General features: G+C 42.0%; 1 protein-coding gene across 1 annotated transcript in view; it reads left to right on the top strand.

The window, feature by feature from the left end:
- OPA1 (OPA1 mitochondrial dynamin like GTPase) overlaps positions 1 to 17,832 on the top strand; it is a 125,887-nt gene extending 108,055 nt beyond the window's left edge. Inside the window, exon 30 of the mRNA XM_082249323.1 lies at positions 17,762 to 17,832. Within this exon, the coding sequence (XP_082105449.1) occupies positions 17,762 to 17,826 (65 nt within the window). The 3' untranslated portion in view covers positions 17,827 to 17,832. The remainder of the gene's footprint in view (positions 1 to 17,761) is intronic.
- Positions 17,833 to 23,722: the final 5,890 nt, after the last annotated feature.

The raw sequence follows: 23,722 nt of genomic DNA, 5'->3' as shown, positions 1-23,722 counted from the left end.
TGTGTCATCAGCAAAAAGACAAACCTTACCATCGAGGCCTTTTGCAATATCACTTATGAAGATATTAAACAAAATTGGTCCCAGTACAGATCCTGGAGGTACCCCACTGGTAACATGACCTTGTTCTGAATGTTCTCCATTGACTACAACCCTCTGTTGTCTGTCACTCAGCCACTGCCTAATCCACTCAACAATATGGGAGTCCATGCTCAATGACTGCAGTTTATTGATAAGTCTTCTATGTGGGACAGTGTCAAAAGCCTTACTAAAATCTAGATATGCAATGTCTACTGCACCTCCACCGTCTATTATTTTAGTCACCCAGTCAAAAAAATCTATAAGATTTGTTTGACATGATCTCCCTGAAGTAAACCCAAAATCTTTGTAACTGGCGACCCAGTGTCATACAGCGGGTGATCGCTAGACTCCAGGTCAGCAGGACCGGGAGAGAGGAGGAAGGGGGTCCAGTGTAAGTTCATCTTACAGAATTTCTGTAAAGGTGAACTTGCACTTTAAGAAGAAAATGGTTATTTCTGACTGTCACCAGGACAGGAAGTGAGAGCATCTCTCTCCTTTGGAACTCCCATAAGCAGCAAAAACCCAACTTAAGTTTTAACCGTTCCCCACTCTATCCATAAGTAAAGTTAAACATAAGGGAACTTTATACACATGGTTATTATATTATTCATTTTCTCTTCTTTAGATGCTTTCTAAGGTCGCCAATAACTTTTTACATTTTTTTGAAGTTAGGAAGGTCAAGGTGCCTGAAGGATCCAGATATGGACATGTTATGCACCATTTATCAGTGCCTTAACTTAGACATGAGAGAGCAGGAATCACTCCCTCACAATTTTGAAATTGCCTATTTGCCCCATTTATAGGTAATTTTACATAGACTTTAGATAGCAATAAACACCCTTTAAAATCCTGCTTGACTATGTTAGCTGAACCTGTTTATGCAATAACTAGACACCTTGCTGCCAGTATTTAAATGCGCAAACCAGGGTTTGACAAATTTGCTTGAAATATAGGAGCCAGCTAAAAAAGTTAGAATCCAGTTTTTTTTTTTTTTTCACTTATTCCGAATGGCCGGATTCTGTCAGATCGGCTGCCACACACACGGGCCCAATGGCGACCAGTTTTTTAATGAACTGCCTGATGTTGGCCGGCATTCGACCTGTGTGTACTCCTGAGAGATATTAAAGGAACACTCCAGCCACCATGACCACTTGAGTGATTTGAATTGGTCATGGTGGTAGGAGTCAAACACTGCACATGCTGGGATATTTACAATTATGTTCTGGGGGCTTGTTGCACCTCTAGAATATGTGACTTACTGCTGGCCGATACTGTTTTCGGGTGCTGCTGGTGGTTACTGCTGGCGGGTACATCTGGCTGGTACTGCTGGTTGGTACTGCTGTGGGTACTGATGGCGTGAATTGCCAGCGGAGAGTTTGAGGAGAGGCGTTTGAGGAAGCATGTAGAGCCGATGCTTCCTGTATCTCTCCTCTCAGACGGCCTGCATTTGATATCACTCCACCTGTGACAGGACGGAGCCAGAACTATACAGGAAGCATCGGCTCCGTTCTGACACAGCTGGGACATTGCGCGGCACTTGCGGGTGTCAGGGAGCCGCAGCCTGCATGCGGGAGACTCCCGCACCTCGCAGGAGACTTGGGATGTCTGGCGACAAGACACCTGCCAGAGTGTAACCCTGGCACTTCTAGTCGCCAATGCGACCTGGCTCCTGGGGTTTGTCAGGCCCTGGAGTAAACTGTAGTTACCATATTTGAAGATTTGTATCCGATAATATTTTTCCCTTCCTAGAGATTAGATGGCCAGGATGTGTCTACAAAAGTGACTGAACTGCCAGTTGTTGCTTTAGTTGCTTGCATGTCAGGTTTTAAAGTGTCTCTAAACCCACATCATAAACTATCAATAAATGCTGTCTTACATGCTGTTCATACTCCCTACATCACTATGGGATTCGTTTTCTGTATTCTGCAAAAAAACTAGTTAATCCTACTGCTCTCTCTCTCCACCTTCTGTTCATGTCCCCAGTTAAGCTAAGGATTTTGAAGCTATGGTGGCAACCCTGCACATGCTCAGTTTTCAGTGAATTTCTATACATTTCCTCCCTATCACATCTGAGCGGCCTATGTAACTATAGAGTCACACATGTGGGTGTATACTCAGTGGTAAAGGACAGCCCTCTCACTCCCTCCTCCTCCATGCCAACTAACCAGCTAAACACAATGAGGAGCGGGATTTTATATGTAGAATAATGGTGGCTTCACCTCCCTCTTATTCTAAGACAGGCTGGAGAGGTGTGACACAGCCTGTGACTGGCAGAAATCCACCCACACCATGTTTTTTTATTTTTTTTAACATGTGACCAATAGCAGAGGACTAGAAGCACCTCCTGCTTCTGTTTCCCTGCAGACAGGCTGGGAAAGAGCTGGGTCAATGTGACAGCTGTACAGTATATCGATTAGGAAAAAGGTACTTGGATGTGTTTTTTTTTTTTTTTTATTAAAATTAGTGTTGTCTATATACAGAAATACAGTGTAAATTAAACTGTGTGTTTAGTATCACTTGATTATTCCAGAATAGTGACCCAGAAGAAATATGCATGTAAATACTTCTGACTTTTCTGATCTGCATAATTGTCCCAGGTAAGTGATTCTGTATTGAAACTAGTGGATCAGCATACGTGCATGACGGCCATATAGCTAGCTTTTCCAGCAACAGGAACACTGATGTTTTTCTCTAAAGCCCCATACACACACGCAGATCGTCGTCATACAAACGTCGGCGGACGAAAGATCTGCCGATTGTATGCGTGTTAGTATGGTGTCTCCGACAGCTGTCTGCACACAATCTGCGGACAAGAGTCTTTCTTGCAAACATGAAAATTTTTGTCTGCGGACACCAGAACGGACAATTGTTTGCCTGTCAGTACAGAAATCAGCCGACAGACCGCAGATTTGCAAGACTGGGCATGCTCAGAAAATAAAAAACACAGGGAAAGTTAACCATTACATGACATCACTTCTGCAGTCAGCTGAAGTCTGCGGACAAAATTCTTGTGCTGTCCTTGTGCTGTCTTTGCACTTTTCAACAGACACCGACATCCCGGGGAGAAAAGACGAACATTTGTATGACGACGATCTGCGTGTGTGTATGGGGCTTTAGGCTCCGTTCACATCTAGGCGTTTTGGGGTGTTTTTGGGGAGTTTTTCTGCTCTAGGATCAGCTCTCAAAACGCCCAACAAGACAAATTCTATTCATTTCAATGGCCCCTGTTCACATCTGAGCGTTTTGACGCTGTAAGCAAAACTCCCAACGCTTTAAAAAAGTACATGAGCTTCTTTTTGGGCAGATTACAGGCGTTTTCCATTGGTTTCTATTCAATCTAAAAACGCCTGCACAAAAAACGCCTGTAAATCGCGGTAAAAAAACGCACGAAAACGCTACGCTCAGGTGTGAATGTAGCCTAAGAAAACACTGATCATCAAATTTTTTATTTGTAATTTTTTTTTTTTTGTTTGATGACCAACTTCAGCAATAATGTTGCATTGTATATTTTAGAAGTGCTTGTTAGTTTATGCAAAATCTTAATAGTCACTCCTCTCTGCAAGCTGAAATTTCTGGAGGAAAACTTTGGATCTGCAGAGATAGAAACAAGCCTTACTGCTCATTCATAAAATGATTTACAGCAAGCTGATGCTCTGTACATGTATATCTAAAAACAAGAAAAGGCTACTTATTTTCAGATGTCCAGGTTTGACAAGGGTTAATCCTAACAAGCATTGTTTATTATCTCCTATGGATAAAGAAGGGCTCTCCTTTGTGGTCTGGCAGGCAAAGCCACAGAGTTGCCTTCTTTCCAATGGATACAAAGAAAACATCAGTTGTGATCCTTAGGAGGGATGTGTTTGGTTTACTTAATTTCCAAATAGCACATAAGAGAGCTTCAAGTGGCTGTGTAGTTTCTTAATGTCATCGGTGAGGAGCCAGGCTCAAAACAGTTGATCCTTACAGCTTTTAGTGCATTCTTCAGCGAACGCAAATGCCATTTACTGTCACAGCGAGCAGATAACGATAGATTGATTGCAGACTTTTAATATTGTAGATGCTTTTTGGAGCTCTTCTATTCTTTCATGTCTGCATGTTTCTGGTGAAGTCCTGGTGTTTGTGGAACTGATAACAAGGCTTTGAAAAACTGGACCTGAGAGGGAGACCGCTCCAGCCAGACCACATCCTTTATTCTGCTGTTTACATTGGCCACCTATTTATAAGTGAACATTATTTGGGATTCAGATTCTGTTGCTTACTTGCTACTCTTAGTGGAAGTGGGAATTTAGTGTTTGAGCACTGTTCCATTTAGACAATAAGTGTAAATGACCTTAAATTGGCCCTGTTTGGCATTTCATTATAGCAGACACTAAAAAGCAGCAAACTTATGTTTATAGCGATTTAACTGGGAATTGAGGGGCTGTAATTGTCTTCTGAAAGGGATGGAAGACTACAGCCATTAGGATGTAAGAAAGGTTCTTTCCAGCACACAGCCATGCCATTACAATCTTGACCTCTTTTCATAAGTTAGGATTTAGACAAGGGGCTCCTCCCCAGTGTTTTCTTGACCTGCTGACTGTCCATTCACTCCCCATCTGTTTTACTGTCTTGAAGGAACAGCAGCCGCCCACCCCTTTATTAATCTTCCTTCCCAGGTGATAATTGATGCCCTGTCTGTCTGTTAGCTGCCTGGGTGGTTTCCTTTTCTTTCCACGCTCCTAAATTATCAGCCCATAGTTTGTGAACTTGGTCTAGGATTTATCTATGTGTCGTGGATACATCACTGGAATACTATGTTGTATTACACAGAACGAGCAAAAGAATCACACGCATATTTTATAGATACGTTTTCTGTGTGAAGATTTTAGCTGAATAAGACATTATTTAGACACATTTCAGGATTTAAAAACCCCACTTACGGCATTAAAGTAACATTAAACCTTTTTTTTTTTTCTTTATTATTATTATAATACAGGATTTATATAGCACAAACAGTTTGTGCAGCGCTTTACAATGTGAGGGAAGACAATGCAGCTACAATACAATTCAAAACAGGAGGAACTAGAGGGCCCTGCTCGTTGGAGCTTACGATCTAGAAGGGAGGGTCAAGTGAAACAAAAGGCAATAACCGTGGGGGATGGGCTGATGGAGAAAATGGAGGTATATTTGTTAGGCGTGGGTAGGATAGGCTTCTCTGAAAAGGAGGGTTTTCAGAGATCGCCTAAAAGCTAATAGAGTAGGAGATAATCAGACAGATAAGGGTAAGGAGTTCCATAGGATTGGAGAGGCTCTGGAAAAGTCCTGTAGGCGGGCATGGGAGGAGGTGACGAGGAAGCTAGAGAGCAGGAGGTTTTGAGAGGAACGAAGAGAGCGATTAGGTTTGTATTTTGAGACTAGGCTAGTGTTGTAGCTAGGGGCTAAGCTGTGGATTGCTTTGTAAGATGTTGTAAGTATTTTCAATTTAATTCGTTGGGTGAGCGGAAGCCAGTGGAGGGCTTGACAGAGAGGAGCAGCGGACACTGAGCGATTGGTAAGGTGGATGAGTCTGGCGGCAGCATTCATGATGGATTGAACGGGGGGATAGCCTGTGTAGAGGTATGCCAACAAGAAGGGAATTGCAGTAGTCGAGGCGCGAGATGACCAGGGAGTGAACTAAGAGCTTTGTTGTGTCTTTGGTTAGAAAGGGGCGTATTTTGGAGATGTTGCGGAGGCTGAGGCGGCAAGATTTGGACAGCGATAGAATGTGGGGTTTAAAGGAGAGTTCAGAGTCCAGGACAACACCTAAGACCTTGGCATGCGGGGATGGGCTGATAGTAATGCCATCGATATTGACAGAGAAATCAGGGGAAGGGGCACGTGGTGGAGGAAAAATTTATAAGCTCGGTTTTGGATGGATTGAGTTTGAGGAAGTGATGAGACATCCAGACCGATATATCTGATAGTAAATTAGTGATACGTGAGGAGACTGAGGGAGAGAGCTGAGGGGTGGATAGATAGATTTGGGTATCGTCAGCATAGAGATGGTATTGGAAGCCTTCAACTGACCCAGAGAGGAGGTGTAGATTGAAAATAGGAGGGGTCCAAGAACAGAGCCTTGGGGAACCCCAACAGAGAAGGGAAGAGGAGAGGAGGAAGTAGAATTGTACATAACACTAAAGGTGCGGTTGGATAAGTAGGAAGATAACCAGTGAAGAGTACAGTCACGGAGACCAAAGGCATGAAGTTTTTTGAGGAGAAGGGTATGGTCAACCGTATCAAAGGCAGCAGAAAGGTCCAGAAGTAGGAGTACAGAATAGTGTCCATTGGTTTTGGCCATTAGTAGATCGTTTGTCAGTTTTAGGAGAGCAGTTTCAGTGGAGTGTTGAGGCCGAAATCCAGACTGACGTGTATAAATTAAAATAAACATGTCATACTTACCTGCTCTGTGCAATGATTTTGCACAAAATAGCCCCGATACAACCTTTTCTGGGGTTCGAGTCCTCCTGAGCTGCCCTATCTTCATCTATTGACACGGACCGGGCAACTCGGTCCTGCCCTCTGCTCCCTCGTCACAGCATTTGATTAACACAGTTTCGTGTATCCATTCAGACACCGAGCTGTGGTTTGGCCCCATCCCCTCTCTCTCCACTTTGGCTGAGTTTGATTGACAGCAGCGGAAGCCATAGGCGCCGCTGCTGAGTCTCAGCCAATCAGGAGGGAGAGTCTCAGACAGCCGAGGCACCCATGAACTTCGCTTTATAGAGATGGGCTCAGGTAAATATTAGGAAGGGCTGAGGGAGGCTGCTGCACACTAAGGCCTTTTATCCTACTGCATAGAATGCATTAATAAAAAAAAAAAAATCTGCCTTTACAGCCACTTTAATAAATAGAATGCATTAGGGTAAAAAAAAACACTTTAAACGTGTTTTTTAAATTTTTTTTATATAGCACGGAGTTTGCTAAATCGAATAGGTTTTCAATACGTTTAATTTAGGGCAAAACATGTATGGTTTGAATGCAGATCTAGGAACCTAGCCAAATATGACAGCTGGGTGTTCACTTTTTTTTAAAACGTTATTGAAGCTGTATGGATTGTGGATGTGTTTCCTTATATTGTTTCTTTGGAAGATGGGTGGAGCGATTGAAAGGTGCTTACACACATTATGATCTGTATGTACAGTGCTCCAGTTACGTTGGTGGATAGAGCAGAGTATTCCATGTGTTATGTCTGTATAATGAAAGTTGCAGGGCTGGAAGTGAGACCTCCCTTTTTGAATCCCAGTCTTGGCATGTATTCCTCCCTTACCACCTATTCATTATCAATGCTTACCAGATGTATTATCCTCAAATATTATAAGAGGTCATGAAATGCAGGCTATGCATGTAATCCAATTGTGTACAGTGTATGATCCAAGTGTGATAAACTACCTCCAGAATGTTTTGAAATGCACACTCAGCAGTAAACTTGAACCGCATTTGAAGTAATATAGCATGTGCTAGTTTATATGATAACATTTGTTAAAGGCTAAGTTCACCTGCATATTTTTGCAGGAAAAAAATATGCTTGTATATATTTTTTTTTCTGATGAGCCAGCAGAGCACAGCACCCACGATCAGTAGATCACGGGTGCAATGGAAGGCTCCTGTCCTGAAAATGATTAGGCGCCCGCTAAAGGTGTATTGAGACTGGCAGCCCTAGGGTCCATAGCTGCTTTTTAGAAACTCCTGGGTAGGAGAAACAGAGTAGCAACAAGGCTAAAAAGCGCTTAGGGCCAGGCTGAGAGCAAAGTTGGTGAACTGTGTAAATGGAACCTTGATCAGTATAGGATTCCACAGACATCCACAGGATTGATAATGAAAAAGTTTAACCATAAAGTGCATAAATTCAGGCATTCAAAGAAATTAAAAGCAAGACTATGCAAATTCCAAAGCACCAACTGTATGGAAAATAAAAAGACCCAATAGCAGCTTAGCTCGCCTACTTGCCAGACAGATGAAAGGTCTGAGGCGAGTCCTCCGCTGAACAACCTCCTCAGCTGGGGCTGTCTGCCGCTGGGATATATGACTGCCGGGCTGTCAGGGCAGATAATATGACCCGGTACTTGGAGAAGCGGCAACCTAAAAAGACTGTGGTGGAATGGGGGAATGACTGTGTCTGTGCAGTGGCGGCCAGCGATGACGTCAATCACTGCGTTTGGTGAAGCAGGCAAAGACCGCTGGGACAGAAGGGAGCGTGGAATGCAAGCCTGTTAGTGTGTGGTCCCGTAACCATGACAACATGTTTTGCGTGCCTGCACCTTGTCAAGTCATGTGACGAGACAGACCAACTAGGAGTAATCTGTCTCAGAGGAAGAGGTCTGTCTAAGGTCTGCATTTACATATAGTTATTCCTCCCAGGTCATTTCCGGCTTTTTGCTTCCCTTTTTGGCTATATACTCCTAGTTGGTCCATCCCGTCATGTCACATGACTTGACAAGGCGCAGGTGCGCGAAACATGTCATGGTGATATGTTGGTGAGCACAAGAATAACGGCACCTTAAAGGGACCAGTACTCAAATTTGAACATTTTATCTGGGAGGATATGGATAGCACTTGGAACCTATTGTGATCTGAACATAAACCTGAATTTATCACATGGCGTATTTGATTGTACATTAAGGAAAGAATTCTGTGAGCACTGAGATTACAAGCGGAGGTTGAGGTTTACAGCGCGGTTTTTGACTTGGAAGTGTGGACTTGAGTTTATCACAGAAGCAGAGACTTTCTTCACAATTGAATATTCTAGATTTACCACTTTATACACCCAGCACCTAATACTATTGTGGTTATGGATACTGTCATACCTTTTTCTTATAGTACTATCTTTACTATATCCTATCTATGTGGGTGTTGGGTAATATATATAAAAAATGTAAAAATCAAAAATTGTCATCATTTTAGGCCAATTTGTATTCTGCTACTTATTTTTGGTAACAAAAAAAAAATCTCAAGCGTATTTTGATTGGTTTGCGCAAAAGTTATCGCGTCTACAAACTAGGGGAAAGATTTGTCTTTTTTTTTTTACTAGTAATGGCGGTGATCTGCGATTTTTTTTTTTTTTTTTTTTTTTTTTTAGTGGGACTGCGACATTGCGGCAGACAGATTGGACCCCTAACTGACATTTTTTACACTTTTGGGGGGACCAGTGACATTACTACAGTAATCAGTGCTATACATATGCACTGTTACTGTAATGACATTGGCAGGGAAGGGGTTAACCTAGTGGGTGATCAAAGGGTTAAATGTGAGCCTAGGGGAGTGTTTACTAACTGTAGGGGGAGGGGCTTGTGAAATGACCATAGAGACCTGTGATCTTATATAGAAGAGAGAAGAACGGCACGCACTCACCTCCCCAGCACCAAGCGTGAGACCGACCTAGGGCTATGTCGGTTGGCAAAAGAGGGCCAGCCTGCCGCAGTAAATGTGCAGCGGGCGGTCTGGAAAGCAGTTAATATAGAAATCCTTTTTCCAAACCCGCACCAAAAAAGGCATTGCTGTTAGCATTGCAGGGGTGCCATTATCTCATAGCACTATACGGTTTCCCTGTGGCTGCAATTTTATAAAAGGCGCAGGAACTTTTTTCCTGCATTTTCCGAAGGGTACAGCAAGCCATTCAAATGAATGGGCTGCATGGAAACTGCATTGATTTGTACCTAGCCTTAGTCATATCTAGCTGTGCAAAGCATATGCATTGCCACAGTGTTGTAAAGTGTGTAGGATAAAATAAAATGTGAGTCTGACTGTATAGCAAAAATATATGCTAACTGAAAAAAGTGTATATAGAATAAGAAAACATATCAAAACAAACAGCAATTCCTACATCAGGTTTGTTGGGGCATTAGGTGTTCATCAAACACTTCAAAAGCAGTGCGCAAGTATCTGATGTATGGAATGAAATAGCATCTCATATTTTCACAAGGAAGATCAAAAGCTGACATGAAGATGGAAACAAATTGTCAGATGTATTTGGCTTTATTTCAGAATGTCACCTTACTGACCTCAGTCCGCTTTGGAATTGCGTATATAACTTGTGATGCCGAGCCTTCCTTTTATTAGTTTTTGTGTGATGGTCTCTCTTATCCTGTGTGAAGTGTTTTGGACAAAGGTGTGTCTACTAAAGGTGCCTAGGGTTCAGTCAGTGAAAAGGTTCACAAAATTGGGACAATTTACCGTGCTGCACATATAAATCAGAATGGAACTGCCTAAAACATGCCTATCACCACATATTGTCAAATTATACAGGGCATTACTGGTCTGTTAAGGTGGCCATATCTGAAAGTAAAAAAAGGGAACAGCCTGCACTACGTGCCCGCAAACATGCGCTGCGGCTTATAATATACCCTATGAAGGAACTGAACAAACCTCTGAAAAGTATATTCAAATAAACTACCAATGACTGCACTCCATCATATGATGCAAACTTTTATTTATAATTCAGCAAGTTACTACAGGCATCAAGATCTCGAATGCATTTCACACTTAAACGCTTTTATAGAGCATTCTATGAGTAAATGCTTCTAATTGTGAAACACAGAGATCTTGCCGCAGGTTTTAATGGAGTATAAATAATAGCAGTTTGCACCTTAATGCTAGAGTGTCGTCATTGGTAGTTTATTTGTATATAGTGACACTGGTTGTTGACTACAATATAAATCTGATAAAGCTTATAACAGGGCAGAACAGTGGCTAAGTGGGTAGCACTTCCACCTAGCAGCACAAAGTTTGTCGGTTCAAATCCCAACCCTGGCACTACCTGCACAGAGTTTGCATGTTCTCTCTGCCTGTGAGGATTTCCTTCAGGTGCTCCATTTTCCTCCCACACTCCAAAGACATGCTGGTAGAATAATTGGTTCTTGTCTAAATTGGCCCTAGTATGTGAGTTAGGGACCTTAGACTGTAAGCTCCATGAGGCAGGAACTGATGTGAATGTATAATACATACAGTATCTCACAAAAGTGAGTACACCCCTCACATTTTTGTAAATGTATTTATTATATCTTTTCATGTGACAATACTGAAGAAATGACACTTTGCTACAATGTAAAGTATTGAGTGTACAGCTTGTAAACCGTGTAAATTTGCTGTCCCCTCAAAATAACTCAACAGACAGCCATTAATGTCTAAACCGCTGGCAACAAAAGTGAGTACACCCCTAAGTGAAAATGTCCAAATTGGGCCCAAAGTGTAAAAATTCTGTGTGGCCACCATTTTTTTCCAGCACTGCCTTAACCCTCTTGGGCATGGAGTTCACCAGAGCTTCACAGGTTGCCACTGGAATCCTCTTCCACTCCTTCATGACATCACGGAGCTGGTGGATATTAGAGACCTTGCACTCCTCCACCTTCCATTTGAGGATGACCCACAGATGCTCAATAGGGTTTAGGTCTGGGGACATGCTTGACCAGTCCATCACCTTTACCCTCAGCTTCTTTAGCAAAGCAGTGGTCATCTTGGAGGTGTGTTTGGGCTTGTTATCATATTGGAATACTGCCCTGCGGCCCAGTCTCTGAAGGGAAGGGATCATGCTCTGCTTCAGTGTATCACAGTACATGTTGGCATTTATGGTTCCCTCAATGAACTGTGGCTCCCCAGTGCAGGCAGCAGTCATGCAGCTCCAGACCATGACAGTCCCAGCACCATGCTTGTCTGAAGACAAGACACACTTATCTTTGTACTCCACCTGGTTGCCTCCACACACGCTTGATACCATCTGAACAAAATACGTTTATATTAGTCTCATCAGACCACATGACATGGTTCCAGTAATCCATGTCCTTAGTCTGCTTGTTTTCAGCAAACTGTTTGCGGGCTTTCTTGTGCTTTAGAAGAGGCTTCCTTCTGGGATGACAGCCATGCAGAGCAATTTGATGCAGTGTGCGGCATATGGTCTGAGCACTTGCAGGCTGACCCCCACCCCTTAAACCTCTGCAGAAATGCTGGCAGCACTTGTACATCTATTTCCCAAAGACAAGCTCTGGATATGACACTGAGCATGTGCACTCAACTTCTTTGGTCGACCATGGTAAGGCCTGTTCTAAGTGGAACCTGTCCTGTTAAACCGCTGTATGGTCTTGTCCACCATGCTGCAGCTCAGTTTCAGGGTCTTAGCAATCTTCTTATAGCCTAGGCCATCTTTATGTTGAGCAACAATTATTTTTTTCAGATCCTCAGAGAGTTCTTTGCCATGAAGTGCCATGTTGAACTTCCAGTGACCAGTATGTGAGAGTGAGAGCAAGAACACCAAATTGAACACACCTGCTCCCTATTCACATCTAAGAACTTGTAACTCTAACGAGTCACTTGACACCGGGGAGGGAAAATGGCTAATTGGGCCCAATTTGGACATTTTTACTTAGGGGTGTACTCATTTTTGTTGCCAGCGGTTTAGACCTTAATGGCTGTGTGTTGGTTTTTTGAGGGGACAGCAAATTTACACTGTTATACAAGCTGTACACTCACTAATTTACATTGTAGCAAAGTGTATACTTTACATTGTAGCAAAGTGTAATTTCATCAGTGTTAAATGAAAAGATAGAACAAAATATTTACAAAAATGTAAGGGGTGTACTTACTTTCCTGAGATACTGTATGTAAAGGACTGCATAAATTGACGGTGCTATATAAATTCCAATAATAAGCACCTCTTAATTTTTTAAAGCAATTGTACTTGTCAGGGTATTGATGATGTTAACAGGGTACCTTCATCCCATATATCAATTTCTAAAGGTGACATATGTCAAGGTGAACTAGGGGACAGGGACTGAGAAGGGGGAACGTGGGCCATTGTTCAGAACAAATAATGGCTCTGGATCCACTTTGATGTGAACCCTTGCAGAACTGTCCTTTTCAGTTTTACATTCCTTCAGCAAACTGCCAATGATTCTTTTTTCCTATTTCATACATTTATATACTTGAGTCCCCATTCATAATTCTACATGTGTATGTGTGGCCATCTTTGATAAACTATATTAAAGATTCATAAGACTTAACTGAATCGTGGCAGTGCTGGAAAAAATGTCACATTTAATGTGAACCAGTGATTTTCAAGCCTGAGCTATATTGTCTCTTTGATTTTGCAAAGAGTGGTGCACAACTGGAGGATTAGGTTGTGGAGTCAAGTAATAGACAAATGGTGCTCAAATCTGTCTTTGTTTTATTAGTCCATCTTAATAAAAATTGGTAAACAGGATTGATTTTTTTGTCCCGGTTTTAACATGTCTTTTTAAAATTACTTTTAGTATGGGGAATAAAAATTGAATTGTGTGATCTCCATTGCACACTGTTCCTACAGCAGGTGTTTAAGGCGGGGGGGGGGGGGGGGGTGTCTGCTGCTGATGGAGTTTTCTGTTCATTTGAGGATGGAAAACCCCTTCAAAAATACCCTTTTCCTTCCTTTAATGGTAATACAATTGGGATATGATAATGCAAGTATGTACACCTTTAAGTTCCTGCTTGTAATGCGTGGGCCAGTATATTTACCGGAGTAGGGTAAAGCTATTCATCATGCCAGAAGGATAAGCACAGGGTGCTGCCTGTACCAACCAGCTGCTGTTTGCTGTCATGTGGGTGGCATCCATCTTCCTCTTTTAGAGACCTTGAGCCTATTCATGAACGGGACGTTTGCACACTGTCCTGATGTGTCCATGTCCTTTCTTTTACATATCCTAAACTGCTAGTTTTATTCTATTTATTCTGTTCTGTTTAGTCAGATTAAACAGGAAAAGCAATAAATACTTAGCAAAAACCTTGGCGGCCTTTTTAAAGGTCTACTGCGTGTGTTCAGGTGCAGTCTGATTAGGAAATAGGTAAGCAAAGTGCTATTTATGTTATTCAGACAGCAGCAGACCTAATCTATTCTAAAGGAAGTAGTCTGTTATCAAAAGGACCTGCTCCATGTAGATAGTATTTCTTTTTAGGTTTCAGGTCTTGCATTTATTCCATTAAAAAGATGTTCTTACTGGGTATTTGGAGTAAAATCCTGGTACCAATCTAGAATTGGTTTACCACACAATATGTCTTAACAGTACAATATACTTTCTTGTGCATTTTTGTGCAGTTCCTATAGAAATCACGGTTTGTGAGCTCACCATAGGTTGTGTATGTAGTGCTTAGGTTTTGTTATTTAAGGCCTTGTACTTATGGGCTTCTGCCTGCATAAGAGCCATGGGTTAAGTAAGCATTTGCACGTCGTAACAACATCCTTCAACTCCAAATTACAGATCAAAACAGGGGTGCAGTCTCTTATTTTAAACACCCCCATGGTTCACAGTCTGTCAAAAACTGGCCTAAAGATACCCACATAGCTAGATTGGGTGAACGTTTCATGTCCATGGAGAGCCACTGTCTGGGGAACAGCATATGAGACAAAATAGAATTTCTGTCGTAACTGTACTTGTACCCCCTCCCAGAAAAGGAGCATGGGTAGCCTCCATCGACACAGCTCAGTGCTTGAGTCTTCCCTCCAATCAGAATGTTTCTGCTTATTGGACTGCTGGCTGATCAGAATGTCTTTTAAGCCTGCGCAGATAACAAGGGTATGTGAGTCTCATGCATACAGAGTATCATTGGATGTTTCAATTGCTTGCTGTTGTATGCCCCTATGTATTTTCAATGGACCAGATATCATAGCTAACACAATCTTCTGAAAATTATAGAAGTGCTTGATATCGGGAGGATCTTGCGATTCGACACTGTGCGACTTTAAATGACTATTGCGCGGTCATGCAACGCTGTACCCAAACTAAATTTACGTCCTTTTTTTCCCACAAATAGAGCTTTCTTTTAGTGGTATTTGATCACCTGTGCGATTTTTACTTTTTGCACTATAAACAAAAAAAGAGCGACAATTTTGAAAATTAATATTTTTCACATTTTTTTTATATGAAATTCCCCCCCCCCCCCAAAAAAAATGTAAAAATCAAAATTTTTTATCATTTTATGCCAATTTGTTTTCTGCTACATATTTGCATATTTGTGGTAAAAAAATTGCAATAAGCGTATTTTGATTGGTTTGCGCAAAAGTTATTGCGTTTACTAACTAAGGGAAAGATTTGTCATTTTTGGTGTTTTTTTTTTTTTAACGAGTAATGGCGGCGCTCTGCGATTTTCTTTTTTTTTTGCGGGACTGCGACATTGCGGCGGACAGATCGGACCCTTGACTGACATTTTTTACACTTTTGGGGGTACCAGTGACATTACTACAGTAATCAGTGCTATATGCACTGTTACTGTAAAAATGGCACTGGCAGGGAAGGGGTTAATTTTTATTGGTGATCAAGTGGTTAATGTATGCCTGGTGCTTACTGACGTATGTGGGGGGAGGGGACTGAGTGACACAGGGACAGATCACAGGTTCAGCTATCACCGCCGCTCCTCCCCTGGCCCGACTCCCGCTGTGACTGAATACAGTGGGAGCGAGCCTCCGGCGGCGCGCGCACGCCGCCGAGAGAGGGGAATGTCTGGCGACGTAGTACTACGTCGTCAGACGTTATCGAGCCACTTTGCCGCAGTAGCAGCTCAGTGAGCAGCGGTAATGTGGTTAACCTTTCTCCTTCGAGAACAATGTTCTTAAGTGTGCATATCCAAATGTGTGCTGGGTTAGGAGAAAAGTTGTGGTGAGTCCTGCCAGTACAAGTGTTTGGAAAAGTTTCAGCAGGCCTTTTAATTCATAATCATTCTAAGTGATAGACCAGTCTATGAATAGCCAGCCCTAAAGCTTAACTACACTACATCTGAGTTCCAAGTTTTGTCAAATTAAAAGCAAACTCCACCATCCATCCATGTCTTCATGCTTTATTTTGCTGAGAAAATACCTCCTAGCATTTCTGGATGTGGCCACCTTGAGTAAGGGCAGATGATTAATGTAGCATTTAGTTTCTGCAATCTATTTGCCGTTAGCCCATGCAGGCAGGAGGGTGTGCTTATCTGATAGAGCCCCTCCTGAAAACTCATGGGATGTATGACATGATTTGCCTTGGCAAGGAACTAAGGAAGGAACTTAAAGTGTAAAACAAGTAAAAATCATATACCTTTTTGATTTATTTAATAATGTTAGCAGCATAAGAATTACACTTGAGCAATGTTGATTGAGAGAGTAAAGTTCCACTTTAATGTGGGTGTTAGGGTGACCATTAATTGTTTGATAATCACAAAGGATGCTCCTATTTAAAAGATCGCACTGGGTCATTCCTAAACCTCCTTAGGAGATAGTTGTGTGCTCTTTCAGCCACCAGGGGTTCGAAACCCATCTGACCATATTACAATTTGATGGAAAAACTCTCTGAGGGGAAAAAGTACCATGTGTTCACTGCTGTTGGCTAAGTATCACAGTAGAGCCTCACAATTCAATGGCTCACGTGGAAATATATGCCAGCCTAGATGTTAGTGGGAAACTTTAAATACAGTATGAATTTTGCAGGTTTGATTAAAGGAGATGTACAGCGAGCTGCTGAGAGCCTGAGCCAGCTGCTCCGCCCCCTCCACAGCCCAGTGATCCAGTGAGCGAGGATGGGCAGAGCAGAGAACTGAGCAATCGGCTGTGTTTGATCGCTTGGTTCTCAGTGTAGAGGCGCCGGGGGACAGATGCAGCATCAGACCAATGCTGCATCCAACTAGGTAAGTATAAATGGGGAAAAGACCGATCCATCACTTTTAAAGTATATGTGAGACCTTTTCTTGTAAAACAACCCATTCAGTTTAAAATACAAGCGCAAGGCAAACATTTGTGTATATGGTCAGGAGGCAGAGAAAGTGCAATACACTGATCTTCCCAGTGAAAGGGGGGGTCTCCGGAAGTTCTGATCATTGGAGGCTGTTCTCCCAGCACAGCCAGAAACCTGACCACACTGAGATTGATGTGCTCTCATGAAATAGGAAAGCAGAATCGCTAGGTTAATCGCTTCCTTTAACCAAAGGAAGAAATACGAAGAGAATACTTTTAGCACAAATACATGGTACAATAGACACATACCAGGAATATGTAATGTTGGGGTAACAATATAAGACTAACCATTTAGGCACATCCGGTCACTGGCAACCCCATCTATAATTATGATCCAGGAGTTAAACAGTAAAAATACAACATGGCAACTAAAACCTGGGGCATTCAGACGCTGACAACCCCCAACATCAATTCATTACATTGTTGGCCTCTAATGTTCTAGCTGAAATATGAAAGCTCTGCTTAGATGGACTAGTATGACTTTCCACTCTTATGTGATGGTTAGGGATATTATGTTAAAAGAGAAAGCAAGGATTAGTAATTGCTGGTTGTCATCTTTTGTAGTGTCAAGGAACAGGTGCTGTGCAGCACAGGCACGTGATTTTAGGGAAACCTAACCTTCCTTTTTTACACTAGTCTGAGCCCCGAGGACTAAAATGTGAAGACAAATCCACTTCAAAAAGCCTTTTTTTTTTCTTTAATAAAATGGGTTAATATCTTGCATTATCCTTGTTTTTTTTAATTTGACAGCTCAAATTCCCTAAATGTCTTTGTCCCCTGACCAGTCTAATTGTTTTCCTCTAACCCCCCAGGGATAATTTGTGGTGTGTTTAACCTTTCCATACCAGTGAACATTGCGGTCTAAACCATCATTCTGTCAGACAATGGTTTTCTATACAGAACTGGACTTTTAATTTTTTTTTTTTTAACTTTTTTTCTTTTTAGAAAAAGTAAGAGAAATCCAGGAAAAACTTGAAGCCTTTATCGAAGCCCTTCATCAAGAGAAGTAACCCAAGTATGTAATTTTCATGTTTACTACTTTTCAGTGTTTTTACATTTTTGATGCCCTTCTTTGTTCCTCCCCCCCCCAATCGTTGGCAACTATGTTAATTATGGACAATTAATCAGGGGGCTTCTATTCAGTGATTAGGAAATCACTAAAGGTCCATGTTAAACACTGGCACTTGGGATGCCATTCCAGATGCCTCAGAGTACAGCTGTGATTTTATTTGGTCATGGAACAGATATTCTAGTCAATGTAGGATTAAGGGCCCGTTTACACTGTTTTTTTTTTTTTGTGCACTGTGCTCTTAAATAGTCCTGCTTGCTGCATCTTTAGTGTGTTTTCCCTAAAATCCATCTTCTATCATAGTCAATGGTAGCACAATAAAATCGCAACATTTTTCTTGACGGAGTAAGCAAAATGCATGAAAAATATGAAAAATGCATTGTATTGCGTCGATTTTACTGCAAGGCACTAAAAGTGCAACAAGAAAAGCACCATGCATCATCAAGAAAACCCATATTTCTATTTTTCTAAGGCACAGGTGTGAAGGGGCGCTTATGTCTGAGCTGCAAAGATTTCATTGTATAAGGTGACAAGACAAAATTAGGATCAATATCAGTAGAGTAGTACATTTTTCTGTAACAAAATATATATATATATATATATATATATATATTTGATCCTTTTTTTTTTTGCAGTGTAAGCTACAAAGTGCTTAAAGGTTCATCACAACTTTTTTTTTCCCTAATTTCTATAATTAGTACTGTGGTGAAGGGAGAGGAGTTCACTGGTGAATCAAACTGCAGTGTGTGTAACTGCTTAAAGGGTTTGTATAGGCTTAACTGAAATTTATCCCAAACCTTGCAGGGACAGCTGCTGGCAGAATGTTGCAGTTCAAGAACTCCACCTATGTCACTTGTCCACATCCATACTCAGGAAGGCCTATAATCATGCCCAAAAATATTGGCACCCCTGCATTTCTGTCCGATAATGCACCACTTCGCCCAGAAAATTGTTGCAGTTACAAATGTTTAGGCATTCTAACGTTTTAATTCCTTTGTTTTGTATTGGTATGACACAAAAAAGTGGAGAAACAAAAAGCCAAGTCTGACACATTCCACGCAAAACTCCAAAAATGATTGGCACCTTCTTAAAATTGTAAGAAATATATATGCATTCCAATTTTGTGATGCTACTGTAATTTGTAAATAAACTCGCCTGTATGAATTAACAGGTGCTGACAATATAGCAATTATACCAGCAACCAGTTAAAATAGTGAAAATTTTACTTAACCTTTCTGTTGTGTATCTCTGTGTGCCACATGGAGCACAGAGAAGAGAAAGGGCAGCAAAGAGTTGTCTAAAGATTTGAGAACAAAAATTGTGGGAAAGCATGGACAATCTCAACATGACAAGTCCATTTCCAGGAAACGTAACCACTTGCAGACCGGAGGATTTTTCCCCTTAATGACCAGGCCCTATTTTGCTATTCGGTACTGCGTTACTTTAACGGATAATTGCACGGTCGTGCGACGCTGTATCAAAATAAAATTGATGCCCTTTTTTCCCCACAATTAGAGCTTTCTTTTGGTGGTATTTGATCACCTGTGCAATTTTTATAAACAAATTTTGCAAAAAAAAAAAACAAAATTTTTCACATTCTGCTATATAACATTCCCAAAACAAAAATTAAAAATCTAAATTTAACATTTTAGGCCGATTTTGTTTTCTGCTACATATACATATTTTTTGTAAAAGAACTAAAGCAATAAGCGTATTTTGATTGGTTTGCGCAAAAGTTATTGCATTTACTAACTACGGGAAAGAATTATGTCATTTTTGTTTTTTTTTTGTTTTTTAATAGTAATGACGGCAATCTGCGATTTTTTTTTTTTTTTTTTTTTTTTTTTTTTGCGGGACTATGACGTTGCGGCAGACAGATCGAACCCCTAACTGACATTTTTGACACTTTTGGGGGTACCAGTGACATTACTAAAGTAATCAGTGGTAAAAACATGCACTGTTACTGTAATAATGACACTGGCAGGGAAGGGGTTAACATTGTTGGTGATCAAGGGGTTAAATGTAAGCCTAGGGGAATGATTCTAACTGTGGGAGGGTTGTGAGATGAACACAGAGACAGGCACCTCCATGGCCTATCTCACAAGACATTAAGACTCAGTAAGTGCTAAAAGGTACAGTAAAACCTTGGATTGCGAGCATAATTCGTTCCGGAAGCATGCTTGTAATCCAAAGCACTCTTATATCAAAGCGAATTTCCCCATAAGAAATAATGGAAACTCAAATGATTCGTTCCACAACCATTTATTCATAAGTCCTTCAGTTTATAGTCCATATAAAAAGATTATAGCATTGCGATAGGTTGCATAAAATGTCCATCCACAAATAGCCACTTCCATAAGGGGATTAGAAGCAAAATCCAGCAGGAGCTATAGAGTATCAAAGAGAAGAGAGGCGCCTCTAAGTGTAGCAATATGGTTCCATTTAATGAAGGTACAACAAGTAGCAACTCACATGGTTGATGAATAAAACAGGCACATCTAAGTATGCAGGCATCCAGGGTAAAGCTGTCCACATAGACTATTTTCTGCACCGCCAGCTGGCAGTCTGTAATCCTGACCGGGAAGACCACCCTGCAGTAAAGAGATCTGAAAGCGAGGGGCAGCATGGAAGGGATGACGTAGATGGCGGTGCGGAGGATGGTCCTATGTGGACAGCTTTACCCCGGATGCCTGAATCCTTAGATGTGCCTGTTCCAATCATCAACCATGTGAATTGCTAAAAGTTGTACATTCATTAAATGTAACCATATTGCTACACTTAGAGGCGCCTCTCTTCTCTTTTATACTTAGCTGTGACTACAAGGCTACTTGTATATCAAGACATCGCTTGTATATCAAGTCAAAATTTATTTGAAAATTTTGCTTGTCTTGCAAAGCGCTCTTAAACCAAGTTACTCTCAAACCAAGGTTTTACTGTAAATAGATTTTTGAAAATGTATAAACCTTTTTTTCCAATTTTGTATCACACTATCCTCCATTCATGTGTTCCCCAGACTCCAATAATTTTGCCCACCCACAGCCTTCTGCACACAGTGATAGCACAGGGCAGAATTCACAAGGTTTCAGGAGGGATGCTGTGTGGCACCGAGCAGAATGTACTGGTCTTAGAGGAGTGGAGGGTTCAGTGAAGTTTGATCTGTTAAACATAAAAAAATGTTGCGCTGTGCTTTTAAAACACAAATAAATTTACAACTCATGCAATTACTGTAAAGAGAATGCATTAAATTATGTGCAATCACCAATAGTGCATATACCAAATCATAGGTAACACACCACCAATTTAAATGCCATCAGCTTACCAGAAGGGTAGAACCCCACACTATAGGAGGTCTGATGTACTCCGATATAACCAGGAAGCCTTTGAAATTGTATTATGTATGAACCAGGAAACCACTGGGATAATCAGTAGGGTCTGTGTACCACCATCAACCCCACCAGGTACCATACCACCATCAAGCAAAAATAAACACATATGCTCCAAAGTGTAAAAATTTTTAGGTCACTTTTTTTACAAGAGACCATCTTCTACTTCAAAATGGGTCATAAGGAGATTTTTGCTGACATCACGGCCACTTGGAGTAGCAGTACCTGTGTTTTTTCCGATTTGCCCCTGTTGTATTTTAATTTGAGTTCCTTTCTTTTAGATCTATAAAGTGGCCTAGCAGTGTTACAATATGGAGCATCTGTTTATTTTTTGCCTGAAGGTGGTGAGGTACCTGGTGGATTTGATGGTGATACACAGCACCTGACGATTATCCCAGTGGTTTCCTGGTCTTTACATAACACCATTTCAAAGGCTTCCTGTTTATACCTGGCACAACAGACCTCTTATAGTGCAGGGCTCTACCCTACTAGTAAGCTACTGTCATTTGCATTGCTGGAGGAATACACAGATGGACTCACATGGAGGAATTCGAGTGTTGCCTGGGCACATTTTGGGTGGAATAAATGGACTTGCAGTACCTATGAGTTGTTGTATGCACTATTTGGTGATTGCATATAATTTATTGCATTCGATTTACAGCAGGGTTTCTCAACCAGGGTGCTGCAGCAAAATGACCATGACCAAAAACGAAGACATCCATCTAGTAGTACCTTCTTCTTGCCACCAATTAACCTTTTTTTCTTTACAGTGGTGCTGGTCCACTGTGTCAAACATGTATGCAGCTTTCACAGGCACTCAGGAAACCCTGTAGTTAGCCCGCCCACGTCCTGCCAACTGATGACATATCAGTAGCTAGGGGGCCATTTAGGCGCCTGCATGGCTTTCCTGGGAGCGCTTTAGCCAAGGTCCCTGGGATGTGGTGGAAGACGCTACGCTATAGCATATACACTATATTACCAAAAGTATTAGGACACCTGCCCATCCCAGTCTTAGTCCGTAGGATTCAATATTGAGTTGGCCCACCCGTTGCAGCTATAACAGCTTTGATTCTTCTGGGAAGGCTGTCCACAAGGTTTAGGAGAGTGTCTAGGGGAATGTTTGACCATTTTCCCAGAAGCACATTTGTGAGGTCAGGCACTGGTGTTGGACAAGAAGGCCTGGCTCAGTCTCTGCTTTAATTCATCCCAAAGGTTCTATCTGGTTGAGGTCAGGGCTCTGTGCAGGCCAGTCATGTTCCTCCACCCCAAACTTGCTTATCCATATCTTTTTGGACCTTGCTGTTGTAGCTGCACAGGATGGGCCAACTCAATATTCAACCCTACGGACTAAGACTGAGACGCCATTAATGTTCATGTGCGTGTAAAGGCAGGCATCCCAATACTTTTGGCAATATAGTGTGTGTATGTGTATAGAATATTTATTTTTATTGTTATTTTGGATTTATATTGGGCTGCACAGCTTGGTGCAGCACAATTTAAATGTTTTTGTATGTTTCTGCATGTAAGACAGCCTATTGAAATTAATGGGCTGCCTACATGCAGAAAACAGGTAGCAATAATTTAAACCTAGCCTCAGATCCATCACATCACAATCCTGTCATTATAACAGTGTTCTCAGTCCCCCTTCACATTACTGTCCTCAGCCCCCCTTCATATCACCCCCCCTTCCCGCACATCTTGTTGTCACCCCCCCCCCCCTTTACATTCCTATCCTTATGCCCATTTAGATCACTCCCCTCCTCCTTCACATTACTGTCCTCAGCCCACCTTCATATCACCCCCCCCTCACATCTTGTTGACTCCCTCCCCTCCCCCCAATTACATTCCTATCCTTATGCCCCTTTATATCACGCCCTCCTCCACATTTCGGTATTCAGCCCCACTTTGCATGCCTGTCCTTAGCCCCCTTTTATATCACCTCCCTTCCTCCTTCACATTCCTGTCCTCACCCCACTACCCCTTTACACTCCTGTCCTCAGCCCCCACTACCCCTTTACACTCCTGTCCTCAGCCCCCCCTTTACACTCCTGTCCTCAGCCCCCCCATTACAACTCCGGTCCTCAGCCCCCCCATTACAACTCCGGTCCTCAGCCCCCCCTTTACACTCCGGTCCTCAGCCCCCCCCCTTTACACTCCGGTCCTCAGCCCCCCCCTTTACACTCCGGTCCTCAGCCCCCCCCTTTACACTCCTGTCTTCAGCCCCCCCTTTACACTCCTGTCTTCAGCCCCCCCTTTACACTTCTGTCTTCAGCCCCCCCTTTACACTTCTGTCTTCAGCCCCCCCTTTACACTTCTGTCTTCAGCCCCCCCTTTACACTTCTGTCTTCAGCCCCCCCTTTACACTTCTGTCTTCAGCCCCCCCTTTACACTTCTGTCTTCAGCCCCCCCTTTACACTTCTGTCTTCAGCCCCCCCTTTACACTTCTGTCTTCAG

The sequence above is a fragment of the Pelophylax lessonae genome (genome assembly GCF_965119305.1).
Source record: "Pelophylax lessonae genome assembly, chromosome: 3".
NCBI classification, from domain to species: domain Eukaryota; kingdom Metazoa; phylum Chordata; class Amphibia; order Anura; family Ranidae; genus Pelophylax; species Pelophylax lessonae.
Note: the sequence above shows the minus strand (reverse complement) of the source record. Positions and strands in the feature narration are given on the sequence as shown.